General features: G+C 34.0%; 1 protein-coding gene across 1 annotated transcript; it reads right to left on the bottom strand.

Annotated features, from left to right (window-relative positions):
- Window positions 1–3,445: 3,445 nt before the first annotated feature.
- Window positions 3,446–21,018, bottom strand: eIF3e (eukaryotic translation initiation factor 3 subunit e). Its single transcript, XM_089242696.1, has 12 exons — window positions 20,649–21,018; window positions 16,665–16,782; window positions 15,097–15,226; window positions 14,164–14,206; window positions 13,622–13,726; window positions 13,410–13,535; window positions 12,492–12,634; window positions 9,554–9,671; window positions 7,399–7,610; window positions 6,412–6,514; window positions 6,040–6,174; window positions 3,446–3,576 (listed from the first exon to the last, which is right to left on the bottom strand). The coding sequence occupies exons 1-12, from the start codon at window positions 20,736–20,738 to the stop codon at window positions 3,547–3,549; spliced, it is 1,353 nt and encodes a 450-aa protein (XP_089098822.1). The 5' UTR covers window positions 20,739–21,018; the 3' UTR covers window positions 3,446–3,546.
- Between the last annotated feature and the right edge of the window lie 27 nt (window positions 21,019–21,045).

The following is a 21,045-nucleotide window of genomic DNA, read 5'->3' as shown; positions in this document are numbered from 1 at the left end:
TTTAATTATTCGTCGATGCACCGCTGTACTGTCTGGTTGGGGAAAGCGGGGGGAGGGAAGAAAAAAATACTTTTAACCGTTTAACTAAATAGGCACAAGTCGTGTGGCAATGGTCCAATAATAGAAAATAGGTCACTATCTGGCAGAAACGTGAATCTCGCTCTACTCTAGTCTGTGATGACTGACTCACGTGTGACGACAACGACTCACTACTACATACACACTCTCAGAGGAGAAGGGAAGCAGGCTAATGATGGACTCAATGGAAGGACAAGCTGACAGACAGACTGGCAGACTGTTTCTATGGAAAAAAATGGATATATATATATGTATATATAAAAGGGGATTTCCTTGGTGATATTATTATAATGGCTCATATTTGACGCCTTCACCAAGTTAACTGTAGTAAACTCAAAGATGTATATACATTCCTGTGTATTCCACTCACGTATGACGCATTGCCCGTTATTACTAGCTACTCCGCTTCATTTTTTGTTTTATTTTAAAAGAAAAAAAAGAGGAGTGTGTGTGAGAGCCAAAAATAATTGGAATTCACGGGGACGCGTTTCGAATTCCTTTGCTGCGTGAGAGTGGATACAAGGCGGCGGCGTCATCCTCGACCCCCTACTCAATAAAAGGTATGAGAAGAAAAAATTGTGGAATGATGGGAGGGACTTCATTTTATTAAAGCTTATACATACACCTATAGGATTGATATGAAAGGCTCTCCATGCTAATTTGAAATAAAAATTATCAGTGGAACGCACAGGGTGGAATGATTTAATAGTTCTAATTGAATATGATTTAACATGAGCTAAAAATTTTAGGTTAAAAAAAAGTATGTTATCATGGCATGCAATTCAACATCCCAATTGTCTACTAATTAACATATTTAAAATTGACATACACACGATTTTATAAATTTTCTCAAAAGAAATTTTTATCAAATTCATATATTATCAATTTGAATTCTGTAGTATTTTCATTCTCAAATGATAGTTTCAATGCTCATAAAAAGTTTCATTATTTGTTGTCTCTATTTTTTTACACTTACATTATACAAATATTGAATCATTTTTGTTTTCCCATAAAAAAAAGTATAATGTTCTTGCAAAAAATTATCTCTTCAGAGGAGAATGAAAGTGGAATGAAGAAATTCTGGTTCAATTCCTGTTGTAAGATTATGTCAAAAAAAATTGAGATAGCAGATTTAGGTGCTAGAATACAGTCAATTCGTGTGTGTGAGATAAGTCGAATTCCAATATCTAGAATATCTGTTCAACTCGAAGTTTTCATTCAGCCCCGGAACTTTTTCCATATTTTAGTGTTAAAATTTCCCCTTATATAACTCGAAATTTTCTTCTTAAGTTTGAATTTTCGTGAATGAGAAATTAAAAAAACATTTAGCAATATAATTTTGCAACAGAATTCAGTATTTAACAATAGGATTTAGCAATTCAGCAGATTTGTTTGTCTGCTTGCAAAAAATGACTTTCTCACGAAAAGGACAAATAATAATCTCTTGTATACACTTTATTTATTTCATTGATTACGAATATCATGCAGGCGTCCATTTCTATAACACAGTATGAATGTCTAGTTTATTTCTAAATCTTCTCATTCAATAATTAAATACGATTTAAATAACTTATCTTTTCGAATTTCTTCATCTAAAGTAGTTTGACATATATATTTTACTAATACAATATTCGTAAATAGCACTGTGAAGATTTCAAAATCTTACTTTGCCCCACTCTGAAATCAGAATTTCTGATAAGTCAAACTAACTATAACTAGAATTCTTTTGTATCAGCCATTGCACATTCGATTTATCAATACTTGACTGTATTCGTAACATATGGAAATAATCATTGAATGTTGATTTCAACTGCCTGGGCAGGAACGTTTTTTTAGGCTGGGCCACACTGGTAAGACACGACAAAACCGCTTCAGACAAGCTAATCATTTTTGTTTTGCATCGATTTGCATGACACGACATTTCAATTTGTTTGACTAAAGGGTGTGCATGCATTGCACCATAGAAATCAACCTGAACAACGACCAAGCTTGTCTAAAGCTGTCTCGTCTAACCAGTGTGCACCCAGCTTTAGTCGAAATGAGCCTATGGTCTTCTTCAATCCATAAGGGTACACAGCTCGTTTGCCTTCAACTATCACCAAAGCATACCAAAAAAAGACATCTTTTTCAAATTGCCTGTACAAGTCCAATGACGTTTTTGACATTTGGTTATAAAAAATATTCTAGCACTTTTCCCTAGTGCTATCAGAATTCACACACACATAGCGAATGTTTCTGTATAATATGCAGAACTAAAAAGGTATAAACTTAAATAATAATAATTTAATGGCGTAAACATGTGTCATCGCCACATAAAGGCTGACAGGTCTCTAGCCTGGGAATCCACTTTGTATCTTTTAAACTAAAAATTCACTATATCAACATCAGGAAACCACCAATAGTCCTGGTCTGATCAGACCTGATAGAAATCCTGACTAAAGGACCCTGCTCAAGAATGTTGAGAAGGGGGGATGACACAAGCACATGGTAGGTGCTTTTTTAAGTAAATAAAACTTCCCAGAATATCTTTCATATTCACTTCTTTTTTCATGTAATTTCAATCATGAGAGTATATTTGGTTATAGCTAGGAAAAGATCAATGTACAAAATTAGCAATACTTGTTTTCAAAAGTTGATCAGTTCATTTTTTTTAAAAATCGTTTTAATCAAGCAATATTGCTGTCTATATCACTTTTGCCTACTTCTCTTCAATTAGAAATAAAGTTTTAAAAATCTGATTCAGACATTAGTCTCATTAGAAAAAAATGAAAAAATGGACATTTAAGAAGATTGGGAGGGAGGAAAGAAATATTTTCCTCATACTCATTTCAGATCTAAAACAAGTCAAAGAGTAATGTTTCCACACACAAAAAAAAGGCAACAACATAAGTTATAACCAATAATCTAAACCCGAGTAAAAAAAAATATTAAAATCCTAGTTATCTGAATAATTTCTCTTTTCAGGACCAGTGCTGCCATCTATTGATTGCACAAAAACCAGGGAATATGCTGAATTGATAATTAAATTACTGATCAATTTTTCACAGAGAATTAACAAAAATCTACTTTAGTATAGCTAGGAAGATGTGCTAGAATTTAGTTCACAATTTTTTTTTCAAATATGATAACCGCATTTTGAAGCATCAAAATGAAAAAAATGTGGGTTTTTTTGGTTTTTTTCTCGGCTAAGATATATGGCTTTCTGGATTATTATACTGAAATTTAATTTAAAAAAATTTTAATTTTCATTCGTGTTCACCTCTGCATAATATCTAGAAAGCCTATTGATTTCAAAAAAATGAAAAGAATGTTTATACCCATCAAAGACGTGCTCACACATGTTCACATTATGTCATATACTAAAAAATTGAGGTCTTGAATTACAGAATTTTATTCAAATGCTCTTCTGATTTTGATACAGTCACTTCAATGAACAGTTCATGTATACATAGGTGACAACACCACACATTAGAACTCTGAAGCTGGCCAGTACGGCATCTGAAATGGGAGGATAGTATTAAAAATAATCAATATGTTGTATATGTTGAAGGCTAATTGAAAAATCTGGCTTAATACACAGAGCCTAGGTGGAACTGGGCTGTTTCAACAAACAATATCAATAATTAGCAACTAATTTTAAATTAATTAGCTTACAAGAGTGTATAGGCTCATTACAAGTGTACAAAAAATATCAGGCTGATTAGAAAGTTTAAAAATAAAATCTTTATTAAAAGATAATTTTGCAATCAGACAGGGACATTGCTAAGGGACAAGGATATTTGCAATAAGCCACATTTTTCAATTATAGTAAAACCCCACTTTTCCAGACACCAGTAGCACAAAAAAAAAATAATAAAATAAATAAAAGAAGAGTAACCATTAATTATTGGTTTGAAATGCATATTTTTATTGAACAAAGGAAATTATTATTTAGCCATAAAAGAGGGTTATATACATCATGAGAGCGATGGAAACTGGCTTTACATGTTGCAAACCTGAAACAACACCCAACTCTGCTTTCATGCTCCCTACTGTAATTAAATCTAAGTTGATTCCCATTCAGTTCTATACAAAAAGTAAATCTTTAAAATGCCTCAAAACATAGAATTTTGAGTTGTTGCCTTCTGAACTGGGCCATTGATATATATGCTTAATTTTCAAAAATTATGATTGTGAAAATGTCAACTACCATCATAAACTTCATTAGATATAATTCATGATTGAAAAAAGAAAAAAAACACTAGCAAACATCAGCAAGTCGACAAGCATTTTCAAATGATGTAAAAATTTATGTAAAAAATGTTAAATTATGCAAGGGGGAAAAAGGATTTTGTGAAACTGAATTTCCATCCTTCATTAAATTTGTTCTGATACCCCTTTTAGTACTACTTCATATGAACACATCATATAAAAATCAAAAGTGTTTAATAGCAACTAGAAACAGCGGAACTTCGGTTAACGAGCTTAATTGCTTCCCCCAATGTGCTCGTTATTCTAACCAAACTTTTTCATAGGAAATAATGAAAATTTTCATAATTCGTTCCATAATTATTCATTTACATAAAAATGACTAATAAAAACAACATTCAATCAATAATAATCATATAAAATAATATCATCAGAATAATAAAACATAATACAATAAAATATATGTAATATAAATAATGCCATAAATAAACATACAAAACGATAATGTTTACACACATTACTGACAATTAACTTACTCTAAACAACAAGAGAGAGGACTATCATTTAGGCAGATTTACAGACTAACTGTTGTTTGCAAACTTATCCTTTTTGCATGACTTTCAAAAAGAGCCTATCCAATGACACTATTGTCTTTGATTCCTTTTTTTTAGGATTTCTGGGAAATGGGCAGTGTTCGTTGGACAGATTCATTGCTCGCACACTGCTACAGCTTTATTTGGGTGGTTCTTTCGTACCGTTCGAGTTTTGCTCAGATTCCCACATTCTAAACATCTCTCTGGTCTCATTTTATGTGATAGAGAAACTTCTTACTTCTCTCTTCCTCAGAAAACATCGTCCATAAACTTTTGCTAGAGCATACAAAAGATCCATCACTTCATCTACCATCAGCCCTACAAGACATTTTTCACCACTAGTTCTTGAATGCCATCCTCGTGCACCGCTAGTCCACGTGTCTTCACCAATCACACAATCTCTTCGACAAGTAGTGACTCCTATTCATGAGCTAGCCCCCTCAAAGTCACGTTCAGTAATGCAAATCAGCCTACAGTTTTCTCTAAGTAGAACTTGAAGAAAATTTCATGCGCATGTATGCATGGCTACAATGCTACATCTAGTTTCATATCGTAAATATTCACACTCGCACGTGTTAATCTTCCAAGTGAGGCATGCTTACCGGAGACTTTAGGGGAGAATATTATCCAAAATTCCATAACATGCGTGTGGGCAAAAGAAAAAAAAACCATCAGCTCAGTTGTGATAACGTGCAAATAAATAAACAAAACTCAAAATTTTTGCTCATAATGGGAATTGCTTATTAACCAAACTGCTCGTTAACCGAAATTCCACTTTAGTTAATTAAATGAGCTTCTATGAACACTCAGAAAATATAAAATTCTTAGTTTTTTAAATGTTTATTTTTCCCTTAGTGATTCCACTGTTTTCTTTTTAACCCTAGATAACACATTCGTCTAACAGACTACTGACCTAATTACTGATTAGTTACTGAGTAACACTGATTTAAGTTTAGTTATCTAGGGTTAAGTAATAGTGAATTATAAAAGTGAATTTACAGAATATAATCCACGTTAAGAATGTTTATTTTTGATATTTTTCTGACATCAATATTTTTTTGGGCATCTTTTCTTAGCAACCTCGTTGGGCATTTGGCCTGTTGTGGCATATTTCTATTTGTATAAAAATACTGTAATATAGCACAAAAAATGAATTTTCACAAACTTAATAAATACTCACTCTTTCAGGTAAATTTGCTGTCATTTTCTTTTCCAGATTACTGACCATGACCTGCGCACGGAATGACAAAAGTTTTGTCTTTTCTATCAACTGCTGGTAGGGTGATAATGTATTTATGCCCATAACAACATGACCCTAAAACCACAGAAAAACAATATTTTAACACAAGAATCAATACAGTTTATTCCCTTTAATTCAAAATATAAAAATATGATCCAAGTGTTAATTCATTGTAAAATAATTAATAAATGATATAACAGGTATAATTCCACAATTTGTACATGACATTGAGCTGTAATAAAAAAATTTTAAATTCATAAAACTTTCATAGCCAAAATAAAACACAATCCAAAAAATTATCCATAGGCTTACAAGGCGAGAGTCAATCTTAGCATCCAACCGAGCATTCCTTATCAAATTCACAATCCATTTTTCAGCTTTCTCTGGAGTCATGTTGAGTTTCTCTGCAAGCATTCTGGGTGGAATAATTAATAAATATGTTTATTAACAAACTCCTGCAATTTATAGGACAAATTAATTTTTAATATTGGTTACGATTCATTTATATGAGACATACACACGATTTCACCTCCACTTTAATGTCACTCAATCAATTAAAAACCATGATTATCACAAAAAAAGCAGATATAATGCTGCAGGACCAAATATGCAAATGTTCTCATAGTTTGGTTGTGTTTTTCTCGAATGAATAATTAGGTTCAGTATTATAGATGTCTTTAGTTCTTTCAGGAGACTGATGGTTTCACGGCTACAGTTGATACTCATTTTTATGAATCCGTGTGGATGTGAAAAACAGTTCATAAATGGGAAAGACGTCAAAAAACAGTGTTTCTTAACTGCTGGGCCGTGTAACAGTACAGGGCCATGAGTGATTTGCCGTTTCATTTTTACTCATTTATTTCTCATTAGTCTTGTGTCTGACCGGGCCTTCCACTCACAAAAAATCAACCAGGTCAGGGGACTTCCAAAGGTTGAGAGCCACAGTTTAAAAGAATACATACTGTTTGGGACCACATGATTTGTTCGTAAAAATGTGCAGTTCATAAAGTCGAGTGTGGACTGTTATTATGTAATTAGATTTACACATATAGTAGACTCTCAATAATCTAGCATTAATCCAGTGTTTTCAGGAGGGTTTTCTTTGAACGAAGAAGAGGAAACCATGTTACTGTATGTCTGTGCACCAAAATAATTCAGCACACCCACACCCTGGTCTGATATGTGGCAGATTAGCAAGAGGCGACTGTATATACAAATAATATTAATCACCGAATCACTAATTTTATCAGTTAGTTTGATAACTAACAGAAACCAACAACTAACAAAAGCTGTACTCACTCTATAGATATACACTGATGGATACAGCAGAAAGTTTCAAAAATGACAAGACGAGCATTTTCCATAAATACTTCCAAACAAGAAACCAAGAAAAAGTCAGTTTTAAGAACTTCTTCACATTCTCTAAGCTTCTTTTGAGCTCCATCAAAATCAAAATTCACATAAAGGCATTCCACAAACTCTGTAATTGGATCCCGATATGCATATGACTCCTATGGAAGGAAGAAAAATTTTTTTAATGCAAAACATATACCATTGATGATCATTTATTGAAGTTCTTCTCCAAATTCACAGTTACATAATTCATAAAATTGAGTTATCGTTGTCTGACAAGATTTCAACAACAAAATTTGTTTCCAAATTGGTTTTCAATTCATCATATCTACATCTAATATAAAATATTCTGATATTTCGTGTACAATGATGTACACGAAATGACCTTGGCGTACAAATTTTAGGGTAACGAAGAGTTTTCTCACCTTTTTTCTGCTTTGGCTAACAAATATGGATTCAGCTAATAAAATTTTAGTTAATATGGATGCATGCGCTAACATAAAACAGCCACATCATGAGCTAGATTTTCATGATCATCAAAATAAATCCATTGAGTAACTTTCACTTGAGCCAGATTAATTTATTTTATTTCCACCTCAGAATCACTTTTTAGAGATACACCTCATTCTCTTTCAGAAAGATTTTGAGCCATTTCATGTGAAATGAATGATTAAGCTAGGAGAAAAAACCTTGGACTTGAATAGTTTCAATGGCTAGGACAAGACTCTTAATACTAAACAGTCTGAACATTTCAAAAACTTATCTTTTCTATTTGCATGTATGTGACAGTGAAATGAGCTGACTATATCACATAACACACCAGCTCACCCACTTTTTTTCACTATGTCTCACGAATCCGACTGTATATCATAGATAGCATAAAATAAAAATATGTTTCGTTTTTCCATGTTCCTTCAAGCTCTCCTTCATATGATTGAGAAATAGTTTATCTCGGCCTCCAGTCAGTTTCTAATTCTTTGTAATGCTTCTTACTTTTCGAAATTTTTTACAGTTCCTAGAGTGAATTAATCTCTTTACGATCAGGGACGTAATATTACGTCAAAATGCCAGAGGAATGACTTCAATCAAGCTTTCTGTTTCTTCAACCTCTTTTTTACCTACAAGTGAAACTTATAGCAACCATACAAAACAAAGTTGTATGTGTGTTTCCCCTTCTGCACCACCATCCTGATATCTCAACAAGATAACGATCAACTGATAACGAGCAAACTGAGATAACAATGATGTGGCAGTTCTCCTCAGCTCTTTTCCCCCCTCTCCCCTTTTCCACACACACACATATATCTTTCTTAGAACTAATCCTTTTATTATATACTGTACATAGAAGTGAGAAATAGAACGTAAAAAAAACTACAAAACAAGTTTGAAGATGAGGGCGAAAAAGCAAAGTACTGTACTAATACTGTTATCCATATATCTCTGTACTGTTCCTCCCCACCCTTTTTTTCTTTCTTTCTTTCCTTCGTTGTTTTACCGTGGAACCACACTTTCAAATTTATCGCCAGATTCTTGTATGGGAAATGGTTAAATGATTTTCCCGTAGAAACCTATTGCGTTTCGGTTAACAAATGTAATTCTAGAATGAATTATCTTTGTTAGCCAAGGTATCACACTGTGTGTGTATATTTCATCATTCAGTTTTGAAGTAATATTATTTTTATGTGTAGTAATATTCATACATATTCAGTTTACCACGTCTCCTCCAGTTCCAGTATCAAACTTGATAAATTATCCATAAAATGCCGAGGAACGGGTGAGTATCATTTGCCAGGGTCCCCATATCTTGAATCTGCCCTGCTGAATAAATCTATAGCGTGATGAAATAAAATAAAACACTCAGATTCATCCTAGACTACAGGACAAAGCCCTGCCAGTCATGTAGGGGTTGCTTCTTTTTGTTCTCACTAAATGACAATTGACACTAAGTGTAATTTGTTTTCGGTTGTGTGGGCTGCCAAATGTAGATTCAAGGCAATATAGCTAAAGTCTAATCTAGGGGAAAAAAAACTATGCATACATGTATGTGATGCAGTTTTATTAAACATAATAAATAAATAAATATATATATATAGAAACTCACCTGTTGAATAACTTTGACGAGTTCTTTCATCACTGAAGGTCTCTGTTTGTTAGTGATTACAGCTGCTGTAAGATACCTCAAAATATGTGGACAAGTAGTCTGTATAGCATTTAAATACCTGAAAAATAAAGTAAAAGAATAAATGTGAAAAAACCCCAGAAACTTAAAACTTAGAGCAAAATACAGTGAAACAAGTCTAAAATGGACACTGCATGAGACGGAATCATGTCTTAAACAGAATTAAAAGATGGATGATTGCTTTGACTTAAACCTTCATAAAACAGAAACCTGTCTAAATCAGAATATTATTTCAGTTTCTCTTGACATTCCATTTTGTACAGGTTCCATTACATTATAAAAATACAGGAGAAAATAAACTTTGTAGAGCAAAAAAGATTGGGCTGTTTAATCTAACGTGAATGCTAGAAAAGTTAAATTTAACTCCGGAAATAAACAACACGATGACAAAAATTGTCTATGCTTTGTAAATTTCTCAAGACCGAAACAATTATTTTCCGTAAAACATTCATAACTAAAAAACTGCCATAAGGTTAAAATTCAGATAATAATTAGTAATCTATATGGAGGAGGGGAACTATTCCATATTGCATTTGATTACTAATGTACATGATAGCACTATAATTTAAAATGTGCTGAGACCTCATCTACAAAACAAATAACAATTTATGTTTGAAAATTAAACACTGTAACTATATTTAAACATTTTTGTTCAACCATAGCATTCACTGCACATAAGAACTGAAATCTAGCTTTATATAATTCAGAATAGTTCTTCCTATGTTCTTAAAACTCAGACCAGCATAATATTAATTGTAGAATGGGGTAGTCTTGATAAAGACCTTGCAAGTATGTAGAATACTGTTGGATGCTTCAGTGAGCACTTGGTCGAAAATACCCTTAGAAACATTTTGAATTGGGATTTTTTGATAGCACCTATGTGTTGAGTATTTATTTTGTATTTTAAAAAGTGCATCAGCCAGCCCAATCAACTCAGAAACTAGAAGAGACGCTGCAAGTGGTAACTTTTGTGGTACTGTTCTAGATAAAATCAAAGATTTTTGCAGAGTTGTCAAGTTCCTAATGCATAGCTGCCAACTTTTGAAAATGAAAATTAGGGAGATTTTTGCATGGACCAGTGTTTTTTGCTAAACCCACTCCCCTAATAAATACAAAAGGGATTTTCCCAAATAAAATAGAGATTTTACACACTTGGAAGTTTAATGGAACTCTGGAATAAAATCCCTACGCAAAAACAAGAGAAATTGGGGGCCAAAACTTTGAAATGGTGATCTAAAAAAATAAATAGATATTGTGTTCAATCAGAAAAAATATGAACAAACTGGGGATTGGGAAGTAGAGATCATTCTGCGTGAATGATCCCAAAAACATCAGAAGATGAAGGGGGGGGGGGGAGAAGCGCCAATTTTTGAAGAACACTGACTTTTTGTGACACTCTTGCCTGATGTTTTTTTTTCATTTCACATGGGCGATGATGCCAGTCTTTCCATGATGACCGATGTTTATGTCCGTAACACAACTTGTACAGAAAGGAAAAGTCTGCCATTTTCTGGAACGTTTGATGAAAGAAAATTCATCAGGGAATAAGTATCTTTAAAATTAATTAAATGTTTTCGCTTATCAGTATTCATGTTTTGTTATATCACACATACGTAACTTCAACAAAAGAAATTTGGACCACATGCGCGTCACTATAATCTTCAATTATTATCCAGGACTATTGGCTGCTAAACTATTTCCCTGAACAATAAGACAAACAACTTTCTTCTTACCATCAGAGGGTTTGTGAAACTTCCTTTAAAAAAGAAATTTCTCACTATTCCCCCATTTACGACGTGTGACATCATTTCGAAAGAGAAAAAAAAACAGGCGAAAACTTCATGCCCCACAAGAAATTCCTTAAGGATTGTTTTTGGAAATGGGGATTTTTTTTAAATGAAGTAGGGAATTATTAGGGACAGTTAGGGATTTTTGTGATTTTCGTGAAAATTCGGGAGATTTAAGAACTTTTCGAGAGGTCGAGGAATGAAGCTAAAATTCGGGAGACTTGGCAGCTATGCTAATAACTAACTGACTATAACATTTTCATCATTTATCTTACTTACTGATGAAATATAAGGTTTCCACCACACACACACATTTTTTAGAGAAATCTTCAGTTCTGCAATAACTGTCGCATTGGCATGGGAAAGCATGTGAGTCACAAGAATCAAATTTTACAAGACAAGCAAAAAGCTCTGTGCCATAGCCCTTACACTTAATGCTAATGTCATTCTTTGGAGAACTATAACTACTTCTAGCGACTTACTGGCTTTACTTAGGGCTACAGATGTCCTCCTCTCTCCCTCTTTTCAGAATTATTTTCCTTTTTTTTTTAAGGAATTTTTTTCCCACTCTGAAACACATATCTCTTAATTGATATGAGTGTTTGTTTTTTTTCTCCCCCACATACATTGACCAAGAGCCATTGAAATTCCCAGAGTTTTTGTTTTTTTAGCTGTAGGAAAAATTATTGTGTAGCCGGTTTTATTAATCAGAATAGTGGCGCCATCAGATATGGAAATAGGGAAAAGGGATGTTATTAAGAGTGTGCTCACAGGCATCCCCCTTTCACATTTTTTGAATCTAGTAACCCTAGCTTTACCATACCACTAGCATGAGTTCTTATCTTACTACCTTATCCACGAAAAAAAATAATTTTAGGTTTTCTGTAACTTACATGCTTTTTCATGTCAATGTAACAATTGTAAAAACTGGCATCATAAATTTGTTTGATATACACACACACTCAACACTTTCCAACATGCACAACAATTCATTAGAAATTACTCAGAGGAATGTTTATGAAGGTGCATGTACAGTGCAGTAATATTTCTGCAAAATAAAAGTTTCTACTTACTGAGGCTGGAATAAAAACATGTCAATTATCAAGTCTTGCCCTTTGATGTGATTGAAGAATATGAATAAACTCCAATGGATGAGCCAAGTTCGCTGCTGCAGAACATTTAGAGATGAAGCAGAGGATGCGGAACCGGAAAAATTCTGAAGAACAGTACAACGATAAATATTGATATGAATTCAAAATTATTAATGTACTACAAAATATTTATTACTTTGTTCATTTATTCACATATATAAATCATTGGTGGACATGACCAGTAAAATTAATTGCCCTTAAGAGTACATTTCTATTAAGTAAAAAAACACTAAAAATTGCATTAAAAAATAGTATAGGGTGTTTTTTAAACTGACAGTACTCAAAACCATCTGTAGTTCAACCTAAAAACCGAAATGATACCAACATACCAGGTGGGAGGACTAATGACAACATGGGAAGGATTCAGTGAAAAAAATTGTTAGTTACAAATTTTGCTGATAGTTGAAATGTGACGCTGTTGTAGTGCACAGTCAAAAATTTGCATAAAGCATAGGTAAGAATTCAAAAACAAATTCTCTCATGTCATCATCAGCCCCCCCCCCCCCCCATAGAATTAGTATCATTCCGGTTGTGAGATTGAGCTATAGATTGCTTTTTTTTTAGTACCATCAGCTTAGTTACAAACACCCTGTATTTAGATGAATTTAAAATTTTTATGATAGATAATAATTATAAAATTAATTGACCAAAAAGTGACAATGCATGATGTTTGTTACAAACAAAAATCATCAATAGTGGGAAAACAGGGAAGGTGGGTTCATGTGAGTTTGAAGTTATTTTGGTCATCTTTGAGTCTTAATGAAAAATTCAACTGTTATTTCTGAAGATGCACAAATATAAATTAAGATACAAGCAATCATTAGCATTGGTAAAGCTTACATTGCTATCGATGAATTCCTTCAGTCTATTGAAATCATCAAGAGCAGTATCCCATTGTTGCATGAGAATTCCGGTAGCCAATCTACCCCACAAGAAATTCAAGTAATTTTTGTCTGTTGTTGGAAGCTGGTGGAGAAAATATAGCGAGATTCATAAAATATTATTTACCATATTTCATTTACATTGAAAAATGTACAGTACTTAATACTCACCAGCAACTGGCATAGGTAGAGATATTCTGCACAGCCAGAATAGTTACCACACTCATACTGGTTTTTCGCAAAATGGAAAACAGCATCCATGCACTCAATTTTGAACTGAGAAAGTTAAAAAGAAAAAAATTATGTATATGGAAAAGGCTTGATTAGTAGAAAACATTAATTAAAAAATTTGGCTAAAATTTTAGGGCAACTAATTTCATCATAATGTTTAGATGTTGCTACATGTTCATTGATATGAAAGCTATTTTCAATAAAACTTGAAATGCTAAATCATGTGAAAACCATGAGAATAAATAATCTGAAACTTGAAATTCTGATAATAGACTTAACAGTAAACATAAAATATGTAACAAAAGAAACATCAATATAAACTGTAGATAACAATATAACTAAAACCAACAGATTTAAATATTTGAGGGAAAAAACCAAATACTTAAATTTTCTAAGGGACGTACAAAAATAATTGAACGAAGATATCACTTTTTGGAAATTACTATAGAAAAATGTTTTACATGGGTCAGCCAATTACTTACATCATGGTTTTTTTCTAGTATATCCAACAATACTTTGCCATCTCTAAACAGGGGAAGAAAAAAATAATAAGAGCAATTTTCAAATCATATATGCTATATCTGTTCATCAAATGTTATTAAATGGAGGGAGGGATAATATTGAGAATAAGAAGCGAAGAAATAACATTAGCATTCATCAACCAATGGGCCATAACATCAATCATACTGTAAGACAATAGTCCATACCAGGGCTTACCAAATCCCAGGTGACTAAAAAATTGGTATTGGAGCCTAATGTTTTTCATTTATGGAATTGGTGTTTGAACACAACACAAAATTTTCAGAAATTATGTCAGCTGGCTTAGAGTTGCATACTAAGTTCCTGACAAGTCAGAGAATGCTATTTTGGACCATTTTGGTCAGGAAAAAAGAATTTTCGGCTCATGAAATTTGACTCGTGCCTAAATTTTTGTTTCGATTTATCAAGTTCTGGTCTATGTAATAACAAATCTTAAACAGGTGTCTGAAATAATTATTTTGCCACTTTAATTAGTTAATTAATGTAATATTAGTTGATAATCATTATAAATAGTATAATTAATATAACAATTTCTCAATCGATTATTTATTGTCTTAATTTAAATTTACCCGGCTGCATTCTCAAAAAGGTAGAGAACCGCTGGCATACATTTGAGAATTTTATCTGACCCATGAAGCAATTTCAAAAAGTATATTATTTTAAAATACGCTATAAAATGGGCACTAAAAAACAAAGAATTGTGTATTACTGATTTTGATGCAATGAATAACTATGCAGAAATTACTTCAACCCAAATCAAACATGCTTTAATTAATTTAGCAAGTGTTTTTTATTTATATTTGGCCCACAAGGAGGTAAGGCATGCAATAAAAGTTAAACCAATTTCATTTGTGTCAAACTAAAGTAGCACCTACCTAGCACTCTCCAGCTGTGCCAATGAACTATTCTCTTTGAAAACATCAGAGAAAACCTTTCTGATGTACTCTGTTTCTTCAGTACATTCCTTTAAAATCTCCAAAACCTTTGCCTTCCTATCAATCAACTCTGCAATCAAAAGAAATTTTCATACATCTGTGCTAACTATAGAGATATTACATATTTATATATAGATACAAAACATCATACAACAGATATTTTCTGGATATTATGCCAAGGTGGACTCAGAAAGAAAAGTCATCTGGTCTCCAGTAGGACTCGAACTCTGGCCCTCTTGCAAACCGGACAAGCATGCTAACATCTACACCACTGGTAACACGACCCTGCCTTCCTCATTTCATGCACTGTGGCATAAGGTGCTGAAGCAGAGGCATTATATAGTAGTCTCTCTTAACTTCAGCAAATGGCCCCCTAATGTGGATGAGGCACCTCACACAACATTGCGTGAAATAAGAAAGGCAGGGTCATGTCTCCAGTGGTTTAGATGATAGCATGCTTGCCCGGTTTGCAAGAGGGCCTGGGTTCGAGTCCCAGCAGAGACCAGATGACTTTTTTCACAGTTCACCTCGGCATAACATCCAGAAAATATCGGTTTCCTTGATATCTGAGGATGGGAGTAAAAGCTTTCTACCTCATAATACGTACAAATTCAACAGCTGCCATCATAGCAAAACATCTTACTGTATCTTTTTTTTAGGAAATATAAAAAACAATTTTAAAATAACTTAACGTATGAAGAGTCAGGGAGAAAAACCAATGACAAAAATGATTTGATGTTGCCATTTATTTATTTATACAATAATGTTGGCAGAGACCTATACTGTGCCATCTGTTGGTTCATGAGGTGTACTAGCTGTCATATTTCTAAGCGTTTCCTGCTCCTACTAGATGGCACCACACCCCCAGGATCTAGATGTCTGGATGTGGTGCGATTAGTTTTGGTTTTACACTGTTTTTTGTTGTTGCTTGGAGACGATAATGAAGTGGTCATGCTTTTTTCTTTCTCCTGTTTTCGTTGCTGCAACTATTTTGAAAAGCAGCAAAGATGCTTTATATTTTTGTGAACGTATGTTATTATTTAGTGTCAAAGCATATAGTGCGCAAGATATTTCAAGGAAGTATGAGTTTTCTGTGTGAATTCTGTACTCAACAGAGAGAGAACTTCAGCTGGAGAAAAATGTCTCAACTTTTCCTTTTTGTTCTGAAGAAGCACAGCTGAGAAAATCTCCACAATCTTAAAAAATGTTTTCTTATGTTTATAAGAAAATTAATATCTCACCCTAGACGGTGTCTGGCCTTACCGAGATAATTTTATGTAGGTTATCACACTATCAATATCTAGAATGAGTAAGGAGGAATAAAACAATGATAGTCTCCTTAAAAACCACATTTTAAAATAAGAACCAATAGAAAAGAACGATGATAGTCCCATTTGTTTTGTTTTACGAAAAATAAGCAAATTGTGACTTCCCCCCCCCCCTTGACTCCATATATATTTTCACTTTATAAATTTTTTTTATATTTAAAATAAAATTTCCATATTTACCTTGTGGAGGGTCTTTTCCTCCATAAAGTTCTTTCCACAAATCCATGGCGTAATCTAACATCAGTGTATTAGTAGCCAAATCCAGACGAGCTTTCAATAATTCAGATCCATCATAGATCTATGGACAAAATTATAAAATTCACAAATTAAAATTTAGCAATATACAGACATGCCAACATTAGCTTAAAGCTTGTCAGTAGTGATGAATGCTCAGCTTTGCCATGGGGGTGGGTAGTTTCTGTTTGAGAATTCCCACCCCCCCCCCTCAATCTTGGGAATTTTTTGCAATTTCCCGTTCCCGAAATCCGAAGAAAAATTCCCGGGAAATCGGAAAAATTTCTGTTATAACACATTAATACTGAAAATGCGGCCGAAAAAAAAAGTCATATAAACGGAAGAGGTTGTATAAATGGGGTTCCAGTGTAAATAAGTGATTTTTGGAATGCTCAAGAAATTGATTTCCCGTTCTCAATGGCTTAAAAATGTCAGGAATTTGGAAACTCTAGGGGTGGGGCACCCCCTAGGACAACATAATCATAGTACAATAAAAAATAATCACTTAAAAATTTAATTTTTTTAAAATTTAAGTTGAAAGTTAATTAAATACAGCACCTCATTGGCACTGGAACCGAGAAGGCTCAGGCCACATGGCCCCCCCCCCTGAAGCAATTTTCCGAGGTCGCCGGGACGCCCTTAATAATTCACGAGTGTTCAATGTAATTCCAACGCCTGTGCGGGCTGTATATATGGACATCTAGCAACCCTAGACCCCCTTCCTCATTTTCAGCGTATCCGAGCTCCTACACAGCACTTATGACGAAACATTTTTTCTGACACAAGTTCTGCAAGCTCGACCACACACTACCCAAATGAAGCCGTGTCCAGACCCACTGTGCTGAGAACCACTTGAAAACCTGTTTTTAGGCTTTTTTTTTTTAACCTTGCTTTACTGCGGTTTTTGGAGTTTGGGCATCAAGTGGTGCGGCGGGTTTACACATGGCTTTAAAGATTGCCTTCTGCACGCAGACAAAATAGATCGGATGCCAGTTCTTCACTCTCGTTCACAATACAACTCGTTCACATGCATGTACGAATTCAGCATTATAGTAAACATCAATACATTTTTAAAATAATAATAAAAATAATAAGTAAAGCACCGCCACAGAAACTCAAAGACCAGATTTTTTGTAAACAGATTTCCGTAGTATTGAATGTCTCCCGTAGCTCCATAGTTTGTTGCAGCCGTCCATATAAACTATGGACAATCTATAGCAGTTGGCAACTCTGAACATACATAATATAAAATTTTTGATCACCAGGTGGACCTAAAATATTTTCTATTCATTAGAAATAATCGTATATTAGTTATTAATCTTTCAGCCATAACTCACATCAGGACCGTAACTATGATTTTTGTTCCCTCCCACAACTTTAAAATTCAACAATTTTATGATAGTTTTGTTTGTCTCCACCTAAAATTGCTGCCCGGGACAGTTAGTTGCCTGCCCCCTCTAGTTACGACCCTGACTCCCATCAAAACTTGTCTTAAAGATTATCCAACATTGAGATCAGCCTACATCAGTAAGTAAAAATTTCAGAACCAAAATTAAATGAATTTAAAGGTCCAGTATTCTCAGTGTTTAGACTAAATCAGTTCAGTAGAAAGATACCTAATAATTGTTTTCTTCTTTTATGTTCAGTTTGGCCATCCCATCATTAAAATGAACCTGTAATGAGGGTTTTCTCAAAGGCAACTACCCAAGTTAAAAAAATGGTCATACTTTTCTCTGTATCTGTATTACATATTAATCTTCCAAGCACAAGAAAAAGACTAGGCTACATCACGTTCGACGATACTATTCTTTTCTGGAAGAAGTGAAACGTGAAAGCAAACACGTTTGCAATAAACAATTGCTTTACTTTAAAAAAAAAGAGAAAGAATCATCTGATGTAATGTAGACAAGTCTCTTATCTCGCTGCTTGGAGGACTATACAATGTTTCTCCAGTAACATTATAATTTTTAATAAATTGTAACGTTTTCGGTTATAGGGTAACTACTTTAGTTAACATCAGTGTTTCTCAACCAGGATTTTGCTGAACCCTAAGTTTTCTCACAGATATCAATGGGGAATCTCAGAGAATTTTTTTTTTAGAGATTTTTGTTGCAGCACTATCACTTTCTGCACGTATCGGTTCTTTGGCAAGAACCTACAGTTCAAAAAAGATTTGGGGATTTTCTTTATATCACTGAGACTGAAAGTGACTACATCAATCCTTTGGTGTGTTGAGCACTTTTTCTAGTAGCACCGTGCTATGCAGTCATCTTGGCACTCTTTCTGTGACATCTCTGAATATCCTTTAATATAGCAGGAAAGTGTCTTATTGACCCGAGCTATTGGGCCCTATCTTACCTTTTCTCACAATACTTCATTTTGACTATGAATGACTTGATACTACATATAAGACTACTGAAGATGGACAAGATGTCACCACAATGAACAGAACTTTAACCACTACCCTAAAAGTTGATGCTTAAGAAGACCAGAGAGAATTTCAGATTAAGAATGACCCTAAATCAAAAGTGGAATATGCAGAACTTTGTAAGACAGTACGAAAGCAGATTACAGAAGATATCAGAAAGTTTAATTGCGATATCGTAAAGTTTAATTTTTACTACAGCATAAATGGAGTGGAAAAGGAGCTTTGTCCGTTAGTTTATGCCCCCAAAGCAGAATGTGCCAAAATCTGTGCCGTACGTGACAGAACAAATACCGCTACTGCAGAACAATTTGGAAGAATTTTAAGAAAAAGTGCAAAAAACACTCTAATATGTATGGTGATTTTTACCGCATAACATTTCCAGTCAGCCGAGGGCTCATCGCAGAACAGTACTAACCATTCTGCTTTGGGGGTTTATGCTTTTCTTTCCCAACTTTTCTCCGATATTTGAATTCAAATATCTCGGTAAATATTGAACTTAGAAACATGAAGCATTTTTTGATCTCAAAAAAGATACCCAAGGAGCATGGAAAGATGTAGGCTAGGCAGGCCAGGCCATGCCCACTGGCACATAGGCCTACTTAACTGAAAAAATAAAACAGATTCTATTCCACTTTCCACTTCCCACTTAATCGTTTACTAAACTGAACCCATGTAAGCGACCCTTAACATCTGCGTACATTCTAAAGCTCTAGGTAACTTAAAAAAAAAATTTAGTTAACTACACTTAATCACTAAACACATGTAAACGGCCTTAATTCAAAAATAAAACAGTAAAATTATACTGTGACGAACACGATAACAAGACTTTGGTCACACTAAGAAATGAAAATTCTGCTAAAATAGACAAGGATAGCATGTTGGCGTGGAAAACATCAGTTGCCAATGAAAAATTTTGAAAAACCAAAACACCAGAGTAATCAATTGGCAATAAAAAAAAATCACAGAATTTGATGCAACTTTAATAATAGAATCTTAGCCTGCCAAGGCAATCTGTAGGCGACAAAAAACCATACTCACCACAACATCGCTTATAGAATCTTATTTCTCCTAAAGGGTGCCGAGAAATATTTTCGGTGAAAAAAATTATTTTTAAAGTTAATAGGGCTACAATGACCCTACATCCATCAGCACGGCCCTCAGACTGGGAACTTTGACAGGCCAACCAATAGTGAATTTAGACACAAAATGACAAAAAATGATAGGATTTGGACCTCGGGGTGGGGGGGGGGGGCTAGTACCGTCAATCCTGCCCTTGTGAGAGCTGTAATTCCCAACCAACGTGTCACAGCGATTTGAGGTGCCATCGAAGTACCTCGAAATCGGGCGGGAATGCCGCAAAAAGTTTGAAAAGATGCCACCGATATAAAAATCTGAGAATACCCTGATGTAAATGATGCATACACTGAGCGGGGCCATGGTTAACATCTGTGAGGCTCGGGTATTTTATAGACCATGCGAGTTCAAAGATGTATTTAACATACCTCATTATTAGTGAGGAACTCCAACAACGGGAAAACGAGATGTCTGTCTAGGAATTCTCCGATTTTCGTAGTCAGATCCCACTGGGCCATCTTTTACAGCTAAATAATCGAGAATTTAGCGGTACAACAGCGATCACACAAACGTGTGGATTTTCGTGATGTTACCACTATGATGATAGTGATGATGCTGACTTGAACTACATACTTTCCTGACGAAATTTGAAAAGAAAATGAAAATTCTTCTCATGCAATTTTGCGAGAAATTTCGACTCATAATTTATTTTGATATCATAGTAATTTTGTTGATGTACACAATTTTGATCAATTTATTTATTTTTTTCTTGATAGTAAGTCAAAGCCGTCCTGATTTTTCCTTTATTTGTTTACATTTTAAGGC

This window comes from Pholcus phalangioides, unplaced genomic scaffold, assembly GCF_987345545.1.
Source record: "Pholcus phalangioides strain wild (caught in Gottingen) unplaced genomic scaffold, Ppha-v1.0 ptg000015l_1, whole genome shotgun sequence".
Classification (NCBI taxonomy): Eukaryota; Metazoa; Arthropoda; class Arachnida; order Araneae; family Pholcidae; genus Pholcus; species Pholcus phalangioides.
The sequence above is the reverse complement of the archived record's forward strand: the minus strand, read 5'-3'. Positions and strand labels throughout refer to the sequence as shown.